The sequence below is a fragment of the Charadrius vociferus genome, unplaced genomic scaffold (assembly GCF_000708025.1).
Source record: "Charadrius vociferus isolate BGI_N301 unplaced genomic scaffold, ASM70802v2 scaffold176, whole genome shotgun sequence".
NCBI lineage: Eukaryota > Metazoa > Chordata > Aves > Charadriiformes > Charadriidae > Charadrius > Charadrius vociferus.
In genome coordinates this window covers 629,902-657,381 of record NW_009648961.1, presented here as the reverse complement: position 1 = coordinate 657,381, position 27,480 = coordinate 629,902, and the positions used below count along the sequence as shown (strand labels likewise).

At 37.1% G+C, this 27,480-nt stretch overlaps 1 protein-coding gene across 1 annotated transcript in view; it reads right to left on the bottom strand.

The window, feature by feature from the left end:
• SCAF8 (SR-related CTD-associated factor 8) overlaps window positions 1–27,480 on the bottom strand; it is a 59,322-nt gene that overhangs the window by 21,907 nt on the left and 9,935 nt on the right. The window contains 7 exon segments of the mRNA XM_009887607.1: window positions 4,482–4,658; window positions 8,124–8,254; window positions 9,914–9,979; window positions 9,982–10,060; window positions 13,147–13,308; window positions 16,915–16,959; window positions 18,543–18,626. Coding sequence (XP_009885909.1) covers window positions 4,482–4,658; window positions 8,124–8,254; window positions 9,914–9,979; window positions 9,982–10,060; window positions 13,147–13,308; window positions 16,915–16,959; window positions 18,543–18,581 — 699 coding nt within the window. The 5' untranslated portion in view covers window positions 18,582–18,626.

Below are 27,480 nucleotides of genomic sequence, written 5' to 3'. Positions count from 1 at the left end.
TACTAAAGGGAAAAATCTGAACTGAAATATCTTGAATTTAAAATAAATTCTAACAGAACACTCTCTACAATAAAGCAATAGAAATTAAAAGAAATTAAATATTAGGATACCTAGGTTAACCACCACACACATGCATATAAAAGTATAGAACTTTCCATGAATGCTACACCTGTTACTTTAATTACCTAAGAAGAGAATATGTTCAGAAAAAGCAATGGGAATGATTAAAGACATGAAAAAAGCTTTTTATTCCAAAGGAAACAAAATTCTTCTTAAGCATCAGGAAATCTTTAGAAATTAAAGTAAAAGGAATAGGACGCGAATATATAGAAAAATGTAGATCAAAAATCTTTCTTTACCATAACACAAGGATACGGTCTTGTAGCAAGATCACAAAAGGCACACATTTGATGTTGACAAAAGAAAGGAATTTTTCACATAATGTATAATTTGAGCAACTTATTACCAGAAGATATTACAGAAACTGAAGAGCTTGAAAACAAGGGATTGGAAGAACTGATGAATTTATTAAAAATAAGGATTTAAAAAAAAAAGATAGATACTTATGTATTCATCAGAAATATTTTCCTGCGCTATTTATATTTGATATCCAATTCACCATCATTATATCATGAAATGTGAACTAAGCTTCACAGTTTTCTTTAGATCATCACCCTTACTGTTTATTTATCATAAAAGCTGTCTTTTTTTATGTCTGCCAACTCAGAACATCTGTCTTTTGGACCCTGCCTTCAACCATGTAAGTATTTCTATATCCCCATCCTCCATTCTTCAAACTCCATCTCAAGTCTCTTCAGTTTCTTCTAAAGAAACTACTCAATATTTTTAATTATTGCTTTCAGGAATTGATAGATTCTCTAATTTTGCTGCTGCAGCTTCTTTAAGGTATTCAGGATTGCTCACTGTACCTCAGGTAAGAATACTTCCATTTCCACTAGATGACAGCATGTCTTCTGCCCCGTTCTTCATAAATCTTAGGATCACAGGACAGTTCAGGTTCAAAGGGACCTCAACAGGTCTCAAACCAACTTTCTGCTCACAGCAGGCTTAGCTGTGAGCTCAGAACAGGTTGCTCAGGGCTTTATCCAGCTGAGTCTTGGAAACATCTTCGTTTCTAACTACCAAGACTGCACAATCTTTCCAAGCAACCTATTCCAGTTCATGACTGTTCTAATGGGAAAAAAGGTTTTCCTTATACACACTCCAAATCCCTTCATTTCACTTTCTGTCTGTTGTCTATAATCCTACTGCTATACCATGCTGTGAAGAGCCTGGCTTCATATTCTTGCTGACCTTCCTGTAGGTGCCATGGGGCTGCTGTTAGGTCTCCCCCAAAGCTGGCTCTGCCCCAGGCTGAACCAGCTCCAGTCCCTCAGAGGGTGAGTGCTCCAGCTCTGACCATTTTGGTGGTCTTCCACTAAACTTAGTCCAGTTTGGCAATGTCTTTTCTGTACAGGGGCAGGGGTGGCAAAACTGGATATGATAGTCTAGATGCAGTCTAGAGTAGATGGGATCTCTAGATGGGACGATCGTTTCTATCAATCACATGGCTATACCCACGCTCACACAGCCCAGGATGTTGTTGGCACTCCGCTGGCTCATGCTCCGTTGTTGCAAGTACACTTATTAACCACTTATTTTCTTATAAAGACTAGAACCCCGGAGATTAAGCAACTGTATGTCTGGTACTCAAACAAAGGCTGTTAACAGTCTAGTGTTGCTCTTCATTGTACTGTTCTGACACCTTGGTTTTTGATAATGGTATCTCTAACAGTACGATCACCTGCAATTGAGGCATTTTGTGTTAAACGTAAAACTATTGCAAGCTCTCTAAAACGCATTCAAAAACTCTAGAACTTCAGAGCATCCTGGAAGATCACTAACAAAGACCTAATCTGTTGCCAGGAAGCAAAGCATTCCCAAAACTTCTCCTCTTAAAAAAAACTGGTTTATAGCTTTTATTTTATTTTATTTTATTTGGGCATGCTATTTGGACTTTGTTACTAGTTACTTTGAAGCAGCTCCAGTCTGGCCCTGTCGACTGAGTACTCATTAGCAGTTCCAGCATATCTTTTGCTTCAGCTTAATCCAAATGAATCTACTTTACGTGTTCAAGATTGCTCTGCAATGTGAAACAATGTGTGGTATATACAAACAACCAAAAGTTTCATCTCAAAAGCACGGTCCTGATTCAATCTAAAACACTGATGTAGATGCTTCCTATAAAAGTAAATATTGCCTTTTTAACATTTTGTTCACCAAGGCTGTCATGTCTAGTAAAAAAATTACACAATTAATTATATAATAAAATGAAAGTAAAGAGTCTAATAAATAGAATTATATCATTATGACTCATGGTCTTCAGCTATTGGGAAGTGGGATTCATGTGGCAGATTGGTGCTGAGAAACCATTTAAAAAAGCAAGGAAAATTATTATCCCCAAAACTTGTCACAACAAAAATAAGATTGCCCATTAATACATATATATTAATATGTACTCTTCTATAATACCTAGATTCAGAAATCCTCAAACTTCAGAAAAAGGAGAAAATAGGTATGGTAACACCAACATAATATTTAAAAAAAAAAAAAAAAAAAGGGAAATTCTAAAACGACATGCTATTTCTGTAGCAGACTAAGTAACATTTGAGTAAAAGCCCCAATGGACTAACAAGTCATACATTATCAGTTTATTCATAGAGATGCTATAGAACACTGAACAAGGAATTTGAGATGTATTATAATCTAACAGTATTTGTATGACGCAGAACTGAGGTGCAGATCACACACATACTATAAAGACAACTCTTCACAGTTTACAAGAACAAATCAGCACCATATACCTACTGAAGGGTTGTAAATTATCACAATGCCACAAGAATTCCTTCCACAAGGCTTCCATTCAAAGTCCCAGAAATCACAATCACGTACATTCACTCTGCTCACAACTTTCACAACAACAAGACTCCTGCATACTATCACTGGCATAAACTAATTAAAGAGCATCAGGCTGAACTCACTCAAGGTATATAAACATTTCATCAGAACATGAATTCCTTCAATCTGCTCTATTAAAGTTGTCCAACATTCAAGACAACCACACCTACGAGTACACCTATCCGTATAAATGCTGGAATTAAAGTCTGCGGAATAAACCACAATACAATGCCATATTCTTAATCATTTTTTGTAGCTACATATTAAGGCAGTACTTACTAACCGATGCATTTTTTCCTTGTGATTATACCCTACTCAAGTTGATGGTTACAGCCATGATACAGCACAAGTACAGGTTATTTTTTTCTGACTTATTTTTACAGCTGTATTACTTTCATTTGTAATGACAACTCTCTATTGTTTCAGAGATTTGAGTTTAGCTGAACAAATTCTAGAAATATAAGACAAATTGTCCTAAACTTTAAACTCAGCACTTGTCAAGTTCTGAGCAGCTGATTGCCTGAAAAAGAGATTATCTGGGATAGGGAGGGGAAAAAAAAAAAAAAAAAAAAAAAGAAAGGTTTTTTTTGCTTCTCTGACTTCCTTATTCTTATTATTTATTCATTCTAAGACAATCCTACAGAGATTATCTACTCACAAGCTGTTTCTTCCAAAGATAATGGAACAAGATTTATTTATCTTTTAATCTTGGAGTAGAAGTTCTTTCTTCATTTTTTAGTCTACTGATACTATACTACTACTACTACTGAAATTGCCAGCATGGTTATTGCTACCTGGCATTCAACCATATTAGTCGTCTTAAATTTCTGCATTGTTTGTTGCTTTTTGTTTGTTTGTTTGTTTTTAAGATAGGCATATATATTGCAACACACACAAAGTTTCTTTACCTACAGGGTTTGTTCAACATTTTGACATCCTTTTGGTGTGACATGACCAGTTCTAAAAACAGTCAAACTTATTTCATCACTTTCTACTGCTTTATGGCTAAGATTAGAAGTTTTCTCAGCGTTTATAACATAATAAAATCACAAGTCCGATCACGTTTTACTCTTCTGGGAAAACAGCATATACAAATTTCTGCATGTTTCTCTTTCATTACCTTGTAAAAAAGCCTTTCCTACCTCAGATCGTAAACACAGGAAGGGGAAATACAAGGCATGCTCCATTCTCACCACTGTGTTACAAAGGGCGAAGAAAAACATATGACAATGGCTTAACTTTGCTAAATCATAACAACCTTCATACCCAATGACCCTTATAGGTCCCTTCCAACTCAAGATATTCTATGAAATGCCGTTTAGCCCTAAACTCATACAAAACTAGTATTTTCATTTACTCTACTCTCTCTAGACAATTTTTTAAATTTTCAAGACAGAGCACTTAATAGTATATGCATGTATTTTTAAAATCTCTAAAGTCAAACTGTAAAACCCAAAAGAAGATTCGCTCACATATATTTTAACAATAAATCCTTATTCAAACTTCTATTATTCTACTACTACCTTATTAAAAGAGACACTCTGTTCCAGTGGATTAAGTGTGTTAGCAGCAGCAGCTGCAGCTGTGAGCTGTGCTGTGAGGGCCTGTAACTGAACGACAAGACCAGCATCCAGGGCTTGAAGTAGTGAAGGCTGAGGTTTCTGCTGCTGTATCTGCAGCGTCTGTATCAACTGCTGAAGCTAAAAGAGAAAAGATAACAAATATATTAAACAAGAAATTTTTTTAGAAGTAAAACCCAAAACCAAGCTAGTCTTCTTTCCTTCCAATTAGAAGAAAAACCCTCAGGAATGCAGTATCATCTAACCTATGGCTATTATTTCATCTTAATTTGTTTTCATTTATTGCAAATTTTGTTCCCACTTACTGGCTAATTTGTTTTCTGTGGCTGATAAGACATGCAGATGCTTCTTCCTCCTAACTTGCTCTGACAGGTTGCATGATGACCAGTCACCACTCAGGATTTCCTGCTTTCTAGGGTTCCCCCTCTTCTGTTTCTCCAGTTTGATTCCTTCTGACCTGAAAAAAATCTGTTAGCCTACTCCAGCTTCCTAAGGGCCCACCTATATTAGGAAAATCTGTATGCTGTAACAACATTTGTATAGAGAAAATAACTGCACTGTTGCAAGCTCCGCTTTAAGCTCATGCAACTTGCCTTGCCTGTGTGAAGAGTTTGCGCTACTGTCTCTGGATTAGTCACACGGAAAATCTCATGCTGAAACTCAGGTTTGCACTGAAAGAATGCAATTTCCTTGCTAAGTTAACAAAACATAAAAAGCAAATTGACCAGGAACTGGGAATATAATTTTAATTCCTGCAACGGCACAGACTCTGAGCTCTGTATAGCACTGCCTTAGGATAAAAATTGCCTAGATGCAACGTTGAACCAAGAGCAGCAGCTCCGGGGCAACAGACGTACAGTAACAACAAAGTACGTTACAGTAAAAACAAAGTATGAGTAATGCCAAAAGACAGATGTTAAAAATATTACTTAAAAATAATGTTGGTGTCTCAAATATTTAAAAACAGTTTTTTGGGGCGGTGGTGGTTGGGGTGGGTTGTTGGTTTATTTGTTTAAACAATTCTACTTGCAACCCAGGAGAGGTCTAGGATTATAATGGAATGAGTACTAAGTATTATCAGAGAAAGAACTTTCAAAAGTGTAGTGAATGGACCTAAGACATTTCATCAGAGTATATCAGGATACTCTAAGAGTCTTTTCCTTCAAATCTAGAGGAGGTAAATAAAGAAAAATAGAATATCTTCCACTGTTTTTTTAGAACACACGTACAATCCAATTGCCCGGTGTATCTTGATTTCCTTACTCCAACTTTCTATTTGCATATAATTTTTTAAAAGAAGCTGTTCCAATGAGGAGATAAAAGGCTTTTTCATGTGCAGATCTATTCTGCTGTGGAATAGAGATGCTCCCATAAAATTGTACAGATTTACCTTAACACAAAAGGAAAAAATACTATCCTTATGGAAAGAAGCCCCCCTGAAGTATCATGGAATTAGAGGAAGCAGTCCTTTGACCTTCCATGAAGTAAGCCCCTGAAGCCTTACCTTTGCGTATTTCTGGAAAAAAGGTTGAGCAAATTCAGGTAGTTCAAACTATGCCGACATAAGTCCCTAATTACCTTTACATTCATATTCTACCTCCTCATGGGGGGCTCACCACTGAACTCTCACAGGGTTCAATCCCTCCCTTCTTACTAGGGCTCACTAGAAACTCTGTATAAGCTGATTAGGTTGATCTTCCTTTCCACAATGCATCAAAAATGTATGATCCTTTTTCAAGATTGTTTCAGGGTTACCTTCTGATAATGTGAAACAACTCTTCCTATTCTTTAAAAACAGTTATACAGACTCCTTATACAGCAGAGCCTCTGAAAATGCTTCGATTATTGTTCTACCTCACCAAGAGCTTTCACCGATTAGTGCAACAGGCAAAGCTGAAGAGCTCCCCCCTCCCTTCTTGGCCAATCCACCAAAGATGAGCCAATATGGCTGTTCCACCTTGTGCGTTGCTCTGAGTAGGAAGGAATCAAACTGAAGAAGCAGAGATAGAAGCCCTAGAGTGGGAAAATCCTGGCTGGTCACCCTTCTAGCTGTGTTCACATTCCTGTTGGTCGCATCTTTCTTATTCTGCCCTCTCCTATGTCTAGATTCTCAATTTACCTGCATGCATTCTCACCCATAAAACACAATCTTAAGATGAAATCGAGGTCTTTGGAGCTTGGCAGGGGGTGTGTGGTGTGTGTGTGGTGGGGTTTGGAGAACAGGAAGAAAAGAGATGGATAGGATGGAAGGAAATGTTGCAGTTCATATACCAGTCCTAGAGATCTGCATGTACATATTTATTGTGTACCCAGTCTGTCTCCACACTTCTGCTTAAGACCATCTTTTCTCTCTCCCCAAATCCATGTTTTTTCTCATTTTATTATTTTGAGCTAAATATCCAAATGTTATTTCTTTGTGATCTGCTGTCATTAAAACTCTAATTCCCTTCTCATCTTCGTAATTTTTTTCTTTGGCTGCATCTTTTTTTTTTTTTTTTTTTTTTTTTTCCCCGAGAATACTCTCCAGGTAATAATCTTTAAAATTACTTTACTGACTTCCCATATATTTCCTATTCTCACTTCACATCCCTTCCTTGTTTAAGAGCTATTCCACTATCTTTCCTCCACATTTCACAAAGTATCCCACAAACTCATTTTGCTCTGCTTTTCAATGACCCATCAATTTCTTTCAGTGTAATCAGCTGAAAATACTCCCTCCACTTGACTTATCAACAATTACAGACAACTCTGCTTAGCTGAACACTATAAAACAATCTCCCTAAGTAAAGTTATTGTTATCATCAGCATCACTGCTTTGTAACAGTTCACGGGTGACTGCTTCTCATTCATATGCAGAGGTTTTTGTTTAGTACCCCAGCAGGTAAAACATTCTATTCCTCATTTCAAATAAAAACCATAATGCCAATATTATGCTGGTGCCAGACTTCTAGCATAAACTGAAAAATGATGATCTACATTTTTACAGAAAGCCAATTGCGTGCACTCAAATTATGTAGCTGTGGGTTAAGACAAGCAGTTCAATGCATACTGCACATCAAGCCACTTTTTTACGAGTTGAGCATTTAGAAACAGAGGAACACAGTCACTTCTAAGACCTTATTTTTGAATACTGAAAAATAAAAGCTGTATTTAGCTGATGGAAGGATCTTACAGAATAAGTACATTCCCATTATATAATTCTGTACAATGTTTAGCTTCTTGGGGCATCCAGCAGAGAAATATGCTTAGACTGGCATTCTCTTTTATACCTAAATCCATGAAATCTTAATGCTGCTCTTGATTTAGTCATCTGCAAGATTATACAGAAAAGTACGTCTTACAGACCATCTTATCTGAAGTCACATTCTGTGATACTTTTAAGGAACAAACAGGCTTGCTTACAAAAGGTAACGGGAAGTTTTAGTTTACCTGGAACTTACTTGTGATGAACAACCTCATGGGATAGTTAACATGGATAGTGAACACAAAACTAAGAGATACTCAGGAAAGCAGTATTCCTTAAGGGTACCTTAAAGACACAAAGTATCAAACAGTGTACAGTGTAACTGTCTACAAAAGATTTACCTGTTGGCCTTGAGGACTCTGTAAAATCTGTGCAACAGCAGCAAGGGTATCTGTATTAGCAATCTGAGATACCCAAGGATCAGGTAAACTCTGCACCACGTTCGCTGGAGTAACTGGAGTCACAGGTGTTCCTAAAAAAGATAAAATCCAATATGACAAAAGATTTTAGCACACAGAATTAGAAATAGTGTTAGAGAAGAAAAAAAAAAAAAAACCTGCTGTTATTAAATACTGAGAAAGCACTGTATTAACATCAATTGAAACCATTTTTCTGACACACACACACACAGAGCGCACAGAAACAACACAAACTTACGTCAACATTCCTCAAGTAGCAGGATTACTTTGTGTAAGTGTAGTTCACAGCTCTTTCCAATATTGACCTATGGAGACTACTAACAAACCCACTGACGAATGCAGAATAAACAGGTTTCACACAGTAATCCATTTAGTGGAAACAATATGTACCAAATCATAATTTTTAGCAGTCTACTCAGAAACATCTGTTAGTCCAGAACTTACTGGACTTGCATATCCCCAGGAGGAGCCTTAAGGATTCTACTAAAAATTTCAACCCGCAGCAGCTGGGTTCATGAGGAATGCTCATTTTATCATTCTTTCTCAAGTGGAACATTGAGACTAAATCGGCAATCTCATAATTAGTTTCAATGCCACAGTCCAGAAGAATCCTCCATTCCCTGCAAATGCTCCTGCTTTTAGCTCAGAAGTAGAGACAGGCCAATGAACACTAAATGTAAATGACTAGATTACTGTTTTAAAATACAATTTGCATCAGAATTTTAAAAAGCAGTAGAGTAAAGCTATGATTTCTACAATTTCTAGTAACCCAAGCAATGAAAATAAAAAATATTGAGCTAGAAGATGCAGTAAGTCCAATCTAGGAGCTGGAACTTTCACATATTTACAGACACCAATGAAAAATAAGGTGGGTTTGTCCACCTCACTGCTTTCCAGCATGGGATCAGCAAAAGGTCGATGACAAAAACAGGTCCATATGTGCCAAGAAACACTTTCTATATGTAAAATTTCCCATGCATCCCAAGCTTGAATGATAAAAATCTCCACAAAGCGAAAAAAGTTGAAAAGCCAGTTCCCTGCCATCTACCTACATAAGTAATGAAGATGCTTAGAGCACAAAATGATCAAGTCTACCAAACGGTAATGTTGTTAATACACGCAAATTGGGACACACTCCATGAGCAGTTTTTTGCCCGCATGATTTCTGGCCCACATACTCAGATTTGAGGGAGAGGCAAGTATGTCACTGTCTGCAGCTTATATTGTCAATGTTTTTTTTTTCCCCTGGAAGTCATTGTCTGTTAGCCAGCAAAAGTAAAGGAGCACTGTCTGACATTACCCAGAGCAAGCCCTATCCTACGGATAGCAAGGGGATACTGATGAATTCTCTTTCATTTCTCTCAATTGTGGCACCATTAGTTAACAAAGATCATAGTTAAGTGCTGTGTTGGGTTTTTAACTCTATCAGTGATCTACTGTTTTGACTTTGGAGTGCAAAACTAGGTCTTATTGCACTGTCACTCAATCCGAATATATTTACGATATACAGTTGGAAAGCAAACACAGCAAGCTGCCTCTTGTTTTTGCTGTTTCCCTGATCTAGATGCTGGCTATATTAGATTTCTTTCTATCCTTTGTTTGATCTGTCTAAAGGAAACCAGTGAGATTTTTCATCGTGTTAACAGCCAATGTGCCAAAGTTGACACAAGTGTTTTGACAGAAAGTTATGATTTTAACCTGGCTGCGTTTACCTGGTGTATTGTTGCTCATAGCAGCTGTAGTGCTGGGCAAGACAGGGGTCACAACCGGAGGAGGAACATATCCAGGAGAGGCTGAATAATTTCACTCTTGAACACGTTATTCTTCTGCCATAAATTTAGCACTCGAACAATTTTACTCTAAAATGAAGAAAGGATAACAAAAGACCTGAGTCATGCTTATCTTTCTTGTTATTATTATTTATGGAATTCTTAACTAGCAAGGTCAATCTCTCTAGACTGAAGCACCTTTAGGTTTACAAACAGTAAGAACCATAAGAACAGTTATACTAGGTCACACCAAAGATGTCTAAGCTACGAACCCGAGGCTAACCCTAGGCAACATTAAAGACACACTATGAACATAGTGACAGTCTTCTCTCAACAGAAAATTAAATATATTAAAACAAAACAAATGTATCTTTTGTACCTTTATTCTTGGAGGACGGTATGGAAGGAAAATTATTTTAAGGAAGAATTTTAAAGCATTACTAATAACTTAAACAGGAATTATTAGTCTCCTAAACTTTTATAGTCAACATATATGAATGCAATTCTGATCTACATATGAACCAAAGTTATTTATATCCATTGAAAAATGGGCATGTACTAAGACTATGAAATACTTTTATAAGGAAAGTAGCTCAATGGTTTGCAAGCTGTCTTGATGAAATAGGGAATTTAAAAGTTTAAACTGGAATGCAATTCCCTGCCTATTGAAATTACATAGTAATATTAAAAATGTGGATAATAGGGAAGGAAAACTGAAAATTAAGACTTCATACAATCCCATTAGATGTAACTCATTGTTCAGTTTGCATTTTTATTACATTTCTATTCCACCATTTTGATCTGCTCCCAGATATCTTCTTTTCTAAGCTTCACCTTTACTGAAATGCTTTATTTTGAAAACTTGGATAGAAATCTATGTGACAGAAAAGATACCTTGCTTATTTGGGGGAAAAAAAAAAAAAAAGTTCTATTCTAAAGAGCAGAAAGTTCTTCATAGGATCTTCTGTTTGCTGTCATGAAGATGGTTTAATTATTTAAATTCTATAAAATATAAACATAGAGTACTTAACAACAGCAATTAAACCAGAGAAAACAAGAGTCTGTTTGCCCAGAATTCCAAGAGGATACTTTACTTTAATAGAGAGAAGTGCTGAATTTTCACTGCCTGGAAAACATAATTTAGAGTTCCTTTAAAGAAATCTCTGAAGGCTTCCATTCAGCATTACAGCATGTAAGGCTTTCTTCCTTGAAAGTTTGTTTTATAAGGCAGTCTTTGACAAGTCCATCAGAGGCTCTAACTTTCCTTTTATATCCAGAACAGGAATATAAAACTATTTCTGTGTATCTATCGCCCCCTCGCACATTCCATAGCTGAGCCAGATGACGGAAATCAGTGGGGTTTTTTTGTTAGTTTAAATGAAATGCTCCTGTCCTTCTGCTTCATTTTAAAACAAAGCCAAACCCACATTTGCTCATATAAAGATAACTGCTGTTTTTCTCCATTATGCCTTTTAATTAGATTAAACATCAAAATGCTAGAAAACAGGTACATATCTTGGTATCTCTGATAGCACAATTTTTTGCTGGGTCAGATATAAGATAGATACTTTCACAGCACAAAGGCTTTACTGTAATACTGAATCCATATGCAACACAGCAGCAAGACTTCAGATTGCAACATACATTTTCGCTAAGTGAAATGAAAAATACCCTAGAAATGAATCTGATAAGAGCTTTACAGACCATAAGCAGACTATATTTTACTCTCCCTCTTCACATCAAACACCTCTAATGTGATACGTTTGAAAATCATTGAAATATCACAGGATAAGAAGCACTATTTCCTACCCTACAATAAACTTCTGTTTTTTTTAAAGCCAGACACAAACTGAGTACTTGAGCTCATCATTGTTGTGCCAGCTCTCTTTCTTCATCAAGTCAGGCTATTTTCGTGTTAGTATATTTCCCAGAGCAGTAAGCTAAATGATTATACAATACAAACTAATACTGCTTAAGGAACACGATTAAATGAAGAAAAAAAGTTAACCATCATGGCTGTATAGACATAAAATACTATAGAATAGAAGCAGCACAAGTTGCTCATGCAGATAACCTAAAACCAGACTAGAAAAATTTCTTAACTTAACCTGTTCAGCAGCACCTCAGAACTCAGTTGCAGTTGAGAGAAGACAGACTTCCATAGCAGAGCTTTTCCAACCACTTAAAATATGCAGATCCCAACACATTTTCCTGCAGAGGTCCTAATGCCTCTAAAAAGGCAGGAACCCTATGACAACTACAGAAGACATGCAAAGGCTGAACTTGTCTTAATCACCTTCCATGGATGCCTTGGGTTTTCAGATCTTTGGTTGAAAAATACAGCTGTAGTCACGTGTGCGACTATTCAAAGAATAACCTGTCCTTCTCTTTCTGCAGTGTCTCACCTCACTTCCTACTTCACTTAATGACTATTACACAAATTTATGTGGAGGTAAAGCCCTTAGCATTTCCTATCTTTTTGAAATTTTTCAGTTCCATAAGAAGAAACTCTAGCTATTGTAAGATCAGTGACAAATATGAAAGAAGTTAAACGGCCTGCACTCTCTGCTATTTCCAGGCAACCAATTATAAAGATAATTTGGTAGTGATTTTGACTACTGTGGTCCAATGGAACAGCTGAACTATTGGGTAAACTACTCAAGTTAGGCCTTATTCAGCTGTTGATTGATTCAGTATCAAAAGAAAGGTAACTTTTAAGACACTTTGCTGTTTTTCTGTTGCTTCTTCAGTCCAAAACATACCAGCTTGTACTGAAGATACTGCTACCAAGAAAGCTATTTATTCCTTGATGCTATACAAAGCCTGCTCACTTATTTTCTCACTGAAGCAGGGAAGAAGACAATAAAAGACTGACTATAACCCCCTGTCCTACCACATGGCCGCTTAATTTTTTCTGATCAAAATACATTAAGTCAAATCCATCCAGGCTTCCTGAAAGCCTTTCCAAAAGTCTAATTAATCTAATAGGATGTGCCTTCCCCCATCCCTACATTTATACAAGCAAAATTGAAGAAATATATGTAAATATGTAAATATGTAAATATATATTAAAAATTATAATTAGGTTCGCTCTAGCAAGCAGAAAGTGAGATCAAAATCTTTAGAGATGACATACTAAAGATTGGTTTAATTAGAAAAATCTGTAAGTGGTTTACCTTGTCATCCCCAGGACAACGGTACAAGTTCTGGAAAGTGCTGATGATGTTATTGCTGAATCTTGGAGCAAATACATCCTTTTCTTGTCCAAACTGATGCCGGGACTGCCTCACAATGGAGTCAATGACATACAGACCAGGTACCTTATATTCTGGTTTACACTACAAAGAATGATAATTTAAAATATGCATATGTGAAAAATAACAAAAATCATTAATGGCAGAGTAAATATGAACAGTCGCCTCTAATTTTTAAATGGGTTAAAGTATTACTAAAATGTTACCTATTTAATAAATTGTCCTGAAACTCTATCAAAACCAGCTAACCTTTAATGTTCAAATTATCACATCTATATGTATTCTGCAAATATATAAATGGCTTAAAATCAGTTTCCTACCACTAAAAAAAAGAACTTTTTTGAATCTAGCTATTAAAAATTAGCACATGAACCACATATCCTTTTTAAATGCACACATCTATTTTAAGAGAACAGCATAAAGCATGACGAAATTCTTAAAAGTACATTGGGACTAGCTGTAGATATAATTCAAAATATTTTTGTTCTTCTTTATGTTCAAAGCCAACATTAAAGTTAACATTTGTTTACTTTATTTTACATCGCTGTAATTAGTATGTGGTATATCCTCACCCTGCCAAAACAGAAACATATTTTTGTGGACATCTGTTTGGTTGAGGATATACCAGTGATACTTATTTTACAACTCCGGAAAACTTACATAATTTACAAACAGCACGGTATTTATAAAGCATGTCTGCTAAATACAATACTAATTGCTTAGGTAATTTTACTTACTTAACAACTAAAGCTATAATTTTTGTCTTTTAATTGCAAAGTAATTGCACCAGACTACTGCAACCAGTTTTAAGAGAGAATGAAAAGTGGTACAAAAATATAGTGAGGTCATCACCAGAAAATACTATGACATGGATTCACTTCGTCAATACTGGTTGAATACACTTATCACACAAAGTACTATGGAAAGCATGGGAAAGTACACCCATTCCCTCTCCCGTCCAGGTAGTCTATAAACATATTATGCAACACACTAAATTCATAATCTCTAATACAGTGCCAAACAAACTCTTCAGACTATTAATTTTATTATAGCCTAGATGCAAGCTTCCTGTTTTGAAAAGTGCTGGTTGCTAACATTTGCAACCTTGATGAAGCATTTATTAAGGCTCTAAAGATGGTTCAGCGTATTTAAGTATGGCACTATTTATTTTTAAGAATGTGTGTGGCATCCTTTTAAGAATAAATGTGCATTATTAAACTTACAAAATTAAAATCTAATTGGATATAATACACTGTTTTCAGAGAATCACTTCAATGTATTGTAGCAACTGAAATGTTAGCTGAATTATTACCAAAAGCAAGAGTATTTTCCACACAGAACAGACAGGTATACAACTTTTCACAATATTCAAATTAATAAAACCCACAGGTATTTAATAAGAAAACTCAGCAAATATGTTAGGTGGAGTATTTAAAAACATGACACATACAGAGAGTAAAAGATTATAATGAATGTAATAAGACAGATGATAAAAAATAAGACAAGCAAAAAATGAAATAAAGAATTATAACTGGGGCAGTGAGCCCGTGTATCCCTAATCTCAGATGAGAAAGCTTTTACACAACAAATACTCACTTATTTTCTGAGTGAGTCTAAGCAATAAAATAACTTGATTACTCAAAGAAATTACTCAAGTCTTGCTCTCACAATGGAATATCCTTATATATATATATGAAAAGTGGTAATTTGACCCCTGAAACGATGTTTTGCCAGAGAATAAAGCAGTCAACCAAAATGACAACAGACCAGTGACTTAAATGTGACAAAACAAAGAATGTCACGGGCAATTATTTCACCTGAAGTTTCAATAACCTCATGAGAATTATTTTGAAGAAAGGAAATATTGTAGTAGTAAAGAACCAACAGTAAACTAATTGAGATGGCACTGACATCACTCTGGACAAGTCTATGGCAGATTTTAATGGAAGATTTAGTAGTCTTGAGCTTTAACTTGAAGTGATGGCTTCCAGAAAAACAATCCAATTATCTTCCAAACATACACCTTAAATCCATAAATATCTAATGGCTACCTTTCATCTGCTTATCTCCAATTCTACTAAAATAAGAACTTACTCTTTGATGTTATTAATAATTTGTGTCTCACTAAATTGTTCATGAAATACTGAAAAAAAAAACCACATCAAGCCCACCAAAGGGAAACATCTAATCCAGAGTGATCATTAATAAGGTTATCAATAACAACATACATCTGCCTTCTGTACCCAGCAGTGAACAGTGCAGAACTCCTTCATCAAGCAGTACTGGACACTGAACCCAAGTGTGTGAAGATAATCCATACTCTTAAGCAGTTTGTGGACAGGTCACAAACAACCAGTCCGATTCCTGACAAACTGCTACTCTTTCATTCAGAGGATAAATTTTCTCTCATGCCTCTGCATATAGAATTTCCAATCACAGCCACTGCAACCGAAAAACAGTATTTGGAACTCGGGCAATTCCAGATTAATTTCGGTACACAAAACTGCAAAATGCTACTGATCAGAGATGGGTAAGATGTACACCTGATCTCATCTTCCTATGTCGTCCTATGTATTAAGGAGGGGGTCAAAAGACAGTTACCCCTTTTCTTAGAGGTGATACCCCAAAAGACAACTACTTCACAAAACACTAGCAGTGATGGTAAAGTATACTACTAGTCTTTAGTACTGCCATGAAACATACATGACATTTTCCAAATAGGACTGATGTTCTAGTACCCACATAATTCATTCATTAATTGTTCTGAGACAGCTAAAAACACCAGGCTGAAGCTGAATGCTGTTTACGCCATCCAACCACTGTCAAAAGGCACTGCAGCACACACTGGGCACCAAGGAATAAAAGGTAATGAGGAAGACAGGTGACTGACACAGAGCAATCTAGCCCGCTTCATCAAATGGACAACAGAAGAAAAATTGCACCCAACATTAGCAGACTGATTTCTCTAGCTTGTCTGCCAAAATAAATTGGCAATTTGATCATAATTTACTCCTATTTACAAAAGGGGAAGAAATTCAGTACCAAAACGATCAACTGAACGATCAGGTACAACGCAGACAAGGAGGAAAGACTCACAAATTGGAATCCATGCATTTCCAACTGGAGGTAAAATGCAGTTTTACCCAAGAATAATTAACTGTTATGTAAAAACATAATGCATCTTCCCAAAAAGTAATTCCAGTCTAGCCATATAAATATTTTTTTTCATTATTAGCAGTAACCACCAACTGAAATATTGCATCTTCTGCTACACAAAAGATGGGGCTGAATGGTCATCTTCCCTTGGCAGAAAAGCAAAAGCAACTGTCACTCGCCAAACCACTATCAATTCTTTTGCCGTTAGCTGTTCACACGGGCTACACTGACAGCCTTTTTTAACATTAAATGAATACACACAGAAGTAGTCCTAAAACAGTATCCACAGTCATTCAGATCAAAGTATATCATAACTACAAAATGAGGACAAAGGGTTCATCTTTCTGCGTCATGGGTTATGATCAGCTACTGATTACTAGCAGAAACTGAATGTGACTAAAAACTGAAATAAATTAACGTGATAAAAACACTAATCCATATGTGTACCTAAAACCCAATGATCTTCAATACTCTGTAATCCAAAATGAGGAATTTTTTCTCTGTGCTAGCACAAAATATTCGTGACTGACTTACCTTTTGAATGAATTTCTCAACACTCTGTACAACGTGCTTGTAGAACTGGAAAATAAAATAATATTTACATAGAGGAAAAAACCCGAAGATGCATATATTTGCTCGAGTGATGCAATATTGGTAGTAAAACCAGAATTAGAAACTTCGGTTAATTAACCAGCAATCCAATACTTACAGCTGAGTATGCTGTCTTCCTTAACAGCAAATAAAAAAGCTAAGCTCACTTTTTATTGCCTTCTGAAGGTTTTTTACACTGTTTTTTTTCAATAACATGCTTATTTAATGAGAACTAAGAGAATAATATAATTGTTCCTTCAAAAACATATGACTATTTCATTGTAAATGACTGAAGATGCTAGCCTGATGTTACTCAGCGTAGCACTTCTCTGCATTTCATTTATTTTTCAAGTGTTCACTTTAATAATCTAAAAACATGAGTATAGGAAGACCTCATAAAATCTACTAAACACTTTTTCTTTAAAATGGGCCTGTTTTGGTTTTTTTTTGTAAATCTCATATCATCACAATGGCTCTATATCATCTCACTAACTGCTATACAAAACTAAATGTTGTTATTGAAATGATGAGTGGAGGCAGGATTTCCAAGTTAAATGCATGATAAAATGTTTTGGTATCATTTAATTGTTTAATTTATAGAACCATTTACTACTTGTTTACGTTCAATACAAGTTTTTAGCATTTTCATTACACTGCAACACACAGACTAATTTACATAGACTTCTCTTATTTAAGAAAGTCAGTGAATTTCACTTTTCTGTCATCAAACTGCTGTCTCTCCAAATTACACAACACACCAATATGGATTTCATTATCTGAAAACATATCTGCAGAGGAATGCAGACACAAAGAGCCTAAGTTCATGGCTTTTTTGCTTTTATCCTACCGCTCTTTTCACCTCTCCAGCTTTTACTGAGTTTCCGTTTGTTTTAATGCTTAACACTAATGGCATAGTTCTTTCCTTCATCATTTTTCAGCGCTGTTTTCTGCTGCTCCATTGCTGTTTGGCAATTAGTTTTACTTTGTGGCAAGAAAAGTCTTTAATTAGTGTACTAATCCTAAAACTTTAGAACAATTGGTATCCAAGCAACATAAAAAATAATAATCTATGAACAACACCCATGAAAGGGTATGCTAGGAATTTATAAAAATGAAATAAAACTTAATCAATTGTATTGATCCAAAGGCACGCATATCTTTTTTTTTTTTGGGGGGGGGTAGTGGAAAAGGGAATTGTAGTTTTCTATTTATTCATCTGCTCTCAGGCATTGTCCTTTTTAAACTGAGAAAAAAAAACCTTTCAGATCTGATTGAAGAGTCAAGCTGGTATAAATCTTTCTCACATATGACAACCAGCAAATGAAAGCCACACAACAAATTAAGCTTTCTGCTCTCACATATGACAACCAGCAAATGAAAGTCACACAACAAATTAAGCCTTCTGCTGCGCTCCTGAAAATCCCATCACTACTACATTTGATCATAACTTGGAAATTGTACAGACAACAAAGGAGGTGGATAGTTGTGAAGCAAGTTCTTTAAGGTATTCAGTTATTTTGACACAGATGAGAAATGGAAAGGAAGTCAAAAGAAGTTAGCCAATTTCTTACCTTTATAGCCTTGATTGCTGCTTTGGTGATCTGTGTCATTTTAGCTTTAGAAATGGGTGGCTTATAATCATTTAGCGAGTACAACTGCCAAGAAAAAAAAAATAAATCTCAGTTATCAGCAATATATTCTGCAGTTGTAAGCAGTATAAAAACACATTATTTTTCCATGAGAAAACACCACTTTTGATTTTCATCAGATTTTAAGTATATATTACACCAGAAAAGGCATCCCCAATTAAGAAAAAATAAAAAGGTCCAATAAAATGTAATGTAAGATCCAAAATGCTTAAAAGGTAACAGTTTTTTCTTTGCAATGATCACTATATACCTAGTTTTACTAGCACTAAATACAGCAGCCACCTGCAAGTACAGTTACAAAGGAAATATATACGATACATAAATATGGTAGCTCTCATCAAGTTTTTCTTTCTAGGGCAAAAAAAATAATATATTTGATTACATTGATGGAAGCATAACAGAAGCTTAACCAATTACTTACTATATTCATCATCATATGCCCACTGAATCAAATCTTTTTATTTTCCATTAAACAAAAAAGCCCAGCCCAGTGAGAACGGGCATGTAGCAATTTTGTCACTGGAAACAGCAGATCTGAAAAAAGTATAGACTTCCTTCATTCACTGCATTAACTCAGAGAAATAATATATCAGAATTATTACAAATGCTTAAGCAAAAATCCATCTGGGTTCTCAATTTTAAACACAGCTTTGTAACTTCATTACTATCTAACCACCAAAACAGCCACAGTACACAGGTAGTGGAGTTCTGCATTTTTCTCCCAGGATGCAGTAATAACTCTACTCTTTTTACTAAGTACATACTTCTTTTAGCAGAAGCAATCCAGCATGACAGATATTCATCAGAAATTTGCTACACAGTGAGAACTGTACATGAACTAACTTCATAGCTATGACTGACAGGTGGTAATTGGAAACAACTCCTTCCTTCACACTGACTCAGGACTCCATCGTCCAAGGCTATTTACTTGCTGTGAAAATCTCTGATTATTCACAATATATGGCTTTGAACAAAACGCTGCTCTTTTCTCCTTCAAACCTAGGTGTTAACAGACAAGGGACTGTATAGTATTTGCTGCTTTCATACATAAAAAGACCAGATACAAAATGCCAAACCAGTTTTAAGAACATTCTTGACTTAACTTACATTGTATTTTTGTTTACAACACAAATGTCATAAATGTGCTTAGAAGCACGGTGGCTCAAAACCAGAGCCCTGATAATGGGACTGACCATCCATACACGGCATTTATTTCCTTCCTAAAACCAGCAGGAATTGGAGTTTTTCCATAAAATGGTCATTGTAACAGAAACAAAGCCAAAAGATCCCTTTCCTCTCCTACCACACGCCCTGAGCAATACAGTATATTGAACTAGATTAATATCCATACTGGTATTAACAATATCTTTAACTTCCTAACATTCATTCAAATTTTGGCAAACTGCTAGCTCAGAAAACATAATTCAGAATTGTTTACATTTAACGACGTAAAAGGTAACAGTAAACAGGATCACACAGTGGAAAAGATGAGCCAATCTTAAATATAGGTCATGCTCCTCAAGTTGGTTATAACCAATTTATTGCTCTGAAGCTAACAAGTTATTCTTCAGTCATATCTAAGTTCCCAAGAGAAAAGGATTTCTTCTCCCTGCAAATATGAGGTGCTTTTTTTCTATCCTTTCCTGTCAAAAACAGGTTTAACTACAACTTTGTATAGTTGTCAAAAGACAAACTGAAAAAAATTGGTTTGTCGAAGCATAAGTGTCTGTCTTCTCAGCTTGAAAGTATTTCCATTAAAACAGTGAAATTATAACCAGTACATGGCTAGACATCCACTTTTAAAACAACTGTTACTACTTCTCACTAACGCTAATACTAATTGCTGTTGCAAAATATTCTGAATTACTTATGTGCTTCTTATACAACAAAAAGCAATACGCTTCTAGAATTCAAATATATAAATACTCTTCACCATTGTGGTGGAAAAGGAGAAAAGAGGCAGAAAATCAAGGGTCTCAAATCAGTTTCTCCTCTATTTTATACTCATAGTTCAGCGCTCAACTTCCAGTTACGAACAGGTGATTCACCAGACTGTGGGTCACTCATCCTGGCTGCTGACTTGGCTTGATGATGTGCAACTACAGCTAAACTACTTCTGGGGCCACTACAGTGCCAGAAACATTTTGCTTACATTCAGGCAGTGCCTTACAAGGCTCAGTTTGGGTATTCCTGGTCAGCATTCTCAAAGCTCAAAATATAGTAAAAGCAATTGACAGATACATTAGCAAATACGGAATCATCCTAAATTCAAGAAGCCACCTTGCCAATCTGATAACAGTCCTAGACGAGGTAAGACCGGTAGCTCCTTCACCTACGATATATACAGCCATAAGGGGACAGAACCGCTGATTCGTGTAGATACGCTGGGACCACACCTGAACAGTCCATCAGCTTTGAAATGATCAGGGGAAAAAGGGGGACGGGGTGGTCCAAAGCATCAAGGAAGCTACAACACAGGGCTGAGAAACACAGAAGAGTTGCGCACAACTGATGCTGAAGCATCAGCTGTGTGCAGTCAGGTATCTTAATACCACACATCTGGAATATGCCAAAATTCAACAGGATAACGTTGGGTTGTTGCTAGCAACCCATTACTTTATTCCAGGTAGTAGAGAGCTAAATTTAGCACAAAGTTTAAGGACAGGTGGTTCAAGCTAGAAAAAGAAAAAAATGAACCAAAAGAAACCAAAAAATTAAGCATAGACTTCTGTAGAGATAGGCTTTTTGGACAATGGATACACCTGTTCCAGGTTTTAACAGCTGTATAAAGGAAAACACAAACCCCAAATTTAGTACCTGGAAGAAGCCAAGAAAAAAAAAAAATCATTCTTCTGAATTATTTTTCCTTAATTGTCTTTAAGAAGCTTTTAAGTTCCTATAAATACATTTTGTTTTGAAAAGTACATTCACCCGGAAAACTGGTGATTTACGTCTGTCCATACATGGCAGAAGTCTGAAGTAACACTATTTGGACAAAGTGAGGGCCCAGTGTGAAATACCTTCTTGCAATTTTGCGACATTTAATGCAATACTTGCTTTCAAAAAAAATTAATATTCCAAGTTTTGCTTACAAAACTAAGAAATGTGACATTCGTAACTCAATCTTGTAGTATTAAACAGAATTTAACTACATATCCCCAGCATAGTTTAATCCAAATAAAAAAGGTCCAAAACCCCCACTTCCTGAATGCAGATATCCTAACATGTACAAACATCTCCCTACTGACAGCACACAAGTTCTTTGCTCTATCTTCAGCAAATTCACACATTACATTTATTAATAGCCAACCAGGAATCCCTCTACACTTAGAATCATAAAACTGGAAGGGTTGGAAGGGACCTTTAAAGATCACCTAAGTCCAACCCCCCTGTCATGGGCAGGGACATCTTTCACCAGATCAGGTTGCTCAAAGCCCCATCCAACCTGACCTTGAATGTTTCCAGGGATAGGACATCCACAACTTCTCTGGGCAACCTGTTCCAGTGTCTCACCACCCTCAGAGTAAAAAAACTTCTTCCTAATATCTAATCTCAACCTACCCCCTTTAGTTTAAAACCATTACCCCCTGTCCTATCACTTCTCTTATAATCCCTGTTCAGGTACTGAAAGGCCTCAATGAGGTCTCCCTCAAGCCTTCTCTTCTCCAGGCTAAACAACCCTCTCTCTCTCAGCCTGTCTTCAGAGGAGAGGTGCTCCAGTCCTCTAATCATCTTCATGGACCTCCTCTGGACCTGCTCTAACAAGTCCATGAGTTTCTTGTGCTGGGGACCCCAGAGCTGGACACAGTACTCCTGGTGGGCTTTCACCAGAGCAGAGTAGAGGGGGAAGATCACTTCCCTCAACCTGCTGGCCACACTTCTTTTCATGCAATCCAGGAAACAGTTGGCTTTCTGGGCTGCAAGCACACATTGCTGCCCCATGTCCGACTTTCCATCTACCAATATCCCCAAGTGCTTCTCCTTAGGGCTGCTCTCCAGCCGTTCATCACCCAGTCTGTACTGATGCTGGTGACTGCCCTGACCGAGGTGCAGGAGGATGTTGCACTTGGCCTTCTTGAACTTCATGTGGTTCACGTGGGCCCTCTCCTCAAGCCTGTCAGGGTCCCTCTGGATGGCACCCCTTCCCTCCAGCGTATCAATTGCACCACTCAGCTTGGTGTCATCTGCAAACCTGTTGAGGGCGCACTCAAATCCCACTATGGTGTTAATAAAGATATTAAATAATATCAGTCCCAATACGGAACCCTAAGGGATACCACTTATTACCGAGCTCCATTTGGACATTGAGCCATTAACCCTTTGGATGCTGCCATCCAGCCAACTCATCCGTCAAATAGTCTATCCATCAAACCCACTTGCTCTACTGCTAGGCTAGCTAGAGAAGCAAGACTTGGTTACCCTTCTAGCAATGAAAGCTTTGTTTTTTCATCTAGCATAGATGATTTTTAAGACAGTGGGCATTTAAAGAAATCAGATATTCTTCAAATCCAGTTAAAGCAAAATAACCACAAGGATTATAAAATATGAATTATTCAGGATTATAAAATATGAAATAAAGAGTTAAACATATATATATTTTGGTTTTAAAACTTGTGCTTGTATTCTAGCTCATTTTTTTCCTGTATGCCCTTTTGTACAAATGCTTAGCCAAACCAGTTTGCTACAATTACTTCCTGATCATGCTTCCATAAGGCATTCATGCTTATTGCCAGAGGATAACTCCTTGCCCTCACATAAAAGAAGCCTTTAAACAAACTAGGAAAAAATGGCAACATGACTAAATAGTTAAGTCAGGGAAACCATCTGAAGTAAAATGATGTATTTCACAAAATCAGAAGTGGTATCCAAGGGGGAGGGGTGTGTGTTTTGAATGTAAGCTCTAGCCGGTAATGTACATGTGAAAAATAAAGCAATAAAGTTTGAGAAACAAACAGGAAAAAGCATAAAAATCAGCCCTTTCCAGAACAGAGAGGAAAAGCAGTTCTATTAGAATGCTCCTCTAGGACAATCAGCACATAAAGGACTCACAGGAGGTAAAGCCCCACAGTAAAAGAACCGTCCCCTTCTCTTTTTAGATCTACACACTGAGGACAAACAATGGAGACTTCCACTAAGAAGGTAAAGAACAAGTTCCCAGTGTGAAAAATAATGAAGTGCTAGAACAGAACTCAAGAATGAAAGACCTAGTAGCTGTGATTCGTGAATTCTCACTTAAAACAGTCTCAATCTCGTAGCTCTAAGAGACAGGAAAAGCAACATGAATTTCTGACAAGGGTTCAGAGAGAGAATTAGGAAACAGTGGATCAGATAAGTTCAATGTTTGTACCAGAAAAATTTGTATAAATTACTTGAAAGAAAAGAATTAGTGGGCACGCAGATAATTCCATGCAGCTATTGTAAGGAAAAGCCACATCTCAGTCTATTGTCCTTCTCAATGAGCACACTGAGAAATCACTGATACAGTCCACATGGACTACCAAAAGACATTTACCAAAGATCTTTCACAAAAGGCTCCAGAGAAAATAAGCTCTCCTAAACAGGCCCCTGCGGGACAAATAACCTGACTCCTTAAAAAACAGACAGCAAACAATTTGAATCAACAGTCACTTTGTTTATAGTAAAGCGAAGTCCCAATAGAGTCCCACTCGTGTTGGGGACTGGGACTGTGCCGTCAACTACATGCTGGGTAGGACACAGTCAGACCATCAAAAGCTGCAGAGGAACATCAGTAACACTAACAAGTAATAGAAAGGCAGACAAATTAAGCATGAGTACACATGAAGTAGTGGACACTGGGCTTTGAAGCTGACTATGCCATTCAGGAAAGGGATCTGCTGATACATGAGACATTTCTTTGAAAGCATCAACTCAACAGTACACCAGAAAAATCTCAGTAGTAAACACAGGAGACAGACTTTTAGAACCACAACATTATTTAGGTAACTGTACTAACCTACAGGACACTCTCAACCTCTCAATACTTCTGGAATTTCTACCTTCCCCTCTAATCTCCAAGGCTGGCATGATATCATTAGGGGTAATGGAAACTACGGAGAAGCTTTTAAGTGAAGAATAAAGACTCTTCAGCCAGCAAACAGGATTATTAATGGGATGGCAGATATCAATACAATCCGAGCAGTGGAGATCAACTGGGAAGGACGGAACCAGAGGAGCGCACCAGATGAGATGAGGTGGGAGGGAGGGAGGGAGGGAGGGAGAGCCAGGCTGGTGGCTGTGGCTCCAGACTGCCTGACCTGGTTTGCCTCAGCCCAGGAGGGCAGCTCTGGTGCGCCTCAGAGGTACCTAACCCGGTTCTGAAGGGTTACCACCAACTTGCTAAGTCTATGCCCTGATACCATAATGAAACACACCCACTCTTTTAAATAACTGTATAAAATACAGTTAGCTATCTGTATACTGGTATACGCAGCGCTCGTTTAAAAAAGCTTACTCAAATGAAGTTTGAGCCTTATCCCATCAGGCAGCTGCATTTTTTCTGCCATCCAAACGCAGTTCATTTAAGAGGGTCAAAAGTGAAACACTGTAATCTTCAAGTGTCAGACAAAACCAGGAGTTTCAGAGGTTTTGAAGCACACCGGTCACATTTACAATACAAGCTGGAAGAAGAAAGCAAAGAAGAGACACACAAACCACCATGCAAACTTCAAAAAATATGCTTCAGAGCTGGGCTACCATATGATTCTGTGAATTATGATGAAAATCTTCCTAATTCCTTTCACTAGCCATTTACCTGCTTTTCTGGATAAACATCAACTCATACGAAACACTTGCCCAAAAAAGAAAAAACCTGATGAGTATTTCTTGAAGTGCCCGATCACTATTGGTAGATATCTGACCACCAAGGAAACCTGCTTTCTCTAGTTATTTTCCTAAGTTCACAGTTGGAAGGACTTGCCCAGTGAAAGTATTTGCATCATTTCTTATGTGAAAAAAACAGTGAGTACAGAAAACTGCTGTTGAAATCTGAGGCACTGCTGTACTGAGCACCACAGGTTGGAGTTTATTTTTTAAATGTATGCCAAGAGAATCAAAATTTCTCTCCAAACACTGCACATCTATCACCAGTTGACGATATACATACATATCAAAATCTAATTCAAAAACGACCTCACATACTGTTGGATCAATTTATTTTTTCCATTCATTTAGTAATTGATTTTGCACCAGAAACTAAAAAGAATATGCTAAATCTAACCAAAACCAATATTCATCTCCCAGCTACCCTCATATATTAAGGGAAGAAACAGTCTCCTGATATTTGCCCAGAAAAGAGCACTGCTGCAAAGAGGTATGTATTCACCTAAGCATCATTCTGACACAAAGGCTCGCCTAAGCAACGCCACCACAACACAAACACAACATTTGGGAGAACGCTGCTTCAGTAAGACCAACTGACTTGAATAAGTTGAAAGGTTAAACCCTGATAAAAAATTATAAAAATCCATTACAAAATCATACAAAGCTTTGTTTTGTTCTGTCCATTTTTGAACTATGGTACATTACTCAGAAAACTAAAGGTGAGACATTCCCTCTCTAAAGGTAGATGGCATTATCACACACAAAATTAACTGAGTGACAGAAACTGCATGTTAAATGTTAAAGAAAACAGAATTAATGACTTCCAAAGAACACAAATGTTAAGAAGGAACAAAGACTCAACTTCTACAGAATTTGATGGGGGGCAGGGTGGGGAAGGGGAAGCATAACACAATCAGAGACAAGTCACGAGGAGTCTGACTGTAGTGGTAAGGAAACCATTTCCAAACTGTTGGCTCAGTTTTTGAAAGAAGTGTTAAATAATCAAGTTGGAAAGAACATTAAATGCAGGCTTCCCATATGACCTTTGGTAAATAATTTTATTTTCCTCTGTGAGAAAAAGCATAGCAAAAGAGAATACTTTCAAGTTACTGCAAAAAGTGTCAGTGATTTTTTCAACTCAGCACACTTAATAGCAGTATACATTTGATTGCAATGTCAATGACAATTTAGTGTTCTATTAGTTTATTCTAGAAAGCTGTGGACAAGGCTCTGAACCCCCTATCTCAAGCATTCTAAATGACTGAACAGGCTCAGCTCCAAACACATTGCAAACAATACTGGAAACTACAAAATACAAATGAACATTAATCTTTCCAACCCAATTATAGCTAAAGAAAACACCAGATCAATCTGCAGTAAATTTGGGGAGAGGGGGGAAGTTGTTTTACTGCTTTCCTGTACGATGATTCCATTCAGCCATATCCTACGCACATCGTCATCTTTATAATTACGTGGGGGACGATCAATAAACCTTCGATATAAGTATGCCTGTTTGATTAAACACTGAACATAAATCACAAGAAATCCTTAAAGGGAAGACCTGACTCTGAATGGCACTTCAGGGAAAAAATGAGTCCACAAAGATACACATCATATTTGTCAGTGACATGGACAGCAGGATCGAGCGCACCCTCAGCAAGTTTGACGATGATACCAAGCTGTTTGGCAAAGCAGACACGCTGGAGGGGAGGGATGCCATCCAGAGGGACCTGGACAGGCTGGAGAGGTGGGCCCAAGCCAACCTCATGCAGTTCAACAAGGCCAAGTGCGAGGTCCTGCATCTGGGTCGGGGCAATTCCACGCACAAATAGAGGCTCGGCGGGGAATGGCTGGAGAGCAGCCCTGAGGAAAAGGAGTTGGGGATAATGGTAGATGAAAAGTCAGACATGGGCCAGCAATGTGCAATCGCAGCCCAGAAGGCCAACCGTATCCTGGGCTGCATCAAAAGAAGTGTGGCCAGCAGGTCAAGGGAGGTGATTCTGCCCCTCTAATCCACTCT